Source organism: Corticium candelabrum, chromosome 13, assembly GCF_963422355.1.
Source record: "Corticium candelabrum chromosome 13, ooCorCand1.1, whole genome shotgun sequence".
NCBI lineage: Eukaryota > Metazoa > Porifera > Homoscleromorpha > Homosclerophorida > Plakinidae > Corticium > Corticium candelabrum.
Window position 1 is genome coordinate 907,501 of NC_085097.1, and position 749 is coordinate 908,249.

Sequence of the window (749 nt, forward strand, 5' to 3'; positions counted from 1 at the left end):
TGTGTGTGTGTGTGTGTGTGTGTGTGTGTGTGTGTGTGTGTGTGTGTGTGTGTGTGTGTGTGTGTGTGTGTGTTGCAAGAGTGTGCATTGTAACTCACAAAGCACAGACCACAGAAACACCATTGGCTTACATGTTCATCATACTGAACAAAGTCCAATAGAGGACGAGGAGATTCCTCCCATCTCGCCACAACACTAGCCATATAGTCCTGTAAAGCCACTGTTCTCTTCTCAATGTTTTTCTTTGATTTATTGTTAATCAGTTTGGGTGGCAGTAAACCCCTCCTTAAACCACAGTTGGAAACAAGCTACAAACATCAAATTCAAAATGAGTTATATAATGTACACATACACAGGCAATTCATTCTCATGAAAGTGCAAATGTTCAATGACAGCAATTTATTCACCACAAAATGCAATGTCATGCCTTAGCATCCACCATACAAATACATAATTGGTGTGCTCTACTGACATAGTTTCTTAGGTTGGCTAACAAAATATGGAAATTAGAGAAAAAATTAGTAACTTTGTTGAAATATCCTACCAAAATGAGTAGCATTGTCAGATTCTGCTTGTTTGCTACCAAATGTCAAATTAATATTGCTTTCTACATACAGCCATTTAAAAGTGCAAATTTAGCTAGTCAACATCTGCACCTTTAAATGAAACAAAGCAGATGCTGCCCACCTTGTCCTACTTCTTGTCTTCCCTCCTTCCCTAACCATTAACAAACCTTGAACAGGTACAAG

The 749-nt window shown here is 38.5% G+C and overlaps 1 protein-coding gene across 1 annotated transcript in view; it reads right to left on the bottom strand.

Moving 5' to 3' along the window:
- LOC134189102 (nischarin-like) overlaps positions 1 to 285 on the bottom strand; it is a 13,350-nt gene extending 13,065 nt beyond the window's left edge. Inside the window, exon 1 of the mRNA XM_062657333.1 lies at positions 132 to 285. Within this exon, the coding sequence (XP_062513317.1) occupies positions 132 to 203 (72 nt within the window). The 5' untranslated portion in view covers positions 204 to 285. The remainder of the gene's footprint in view (positions 1 to 131) is intronic.
- Positions 286 to 749: the final 464 nt, after the last annotated feature.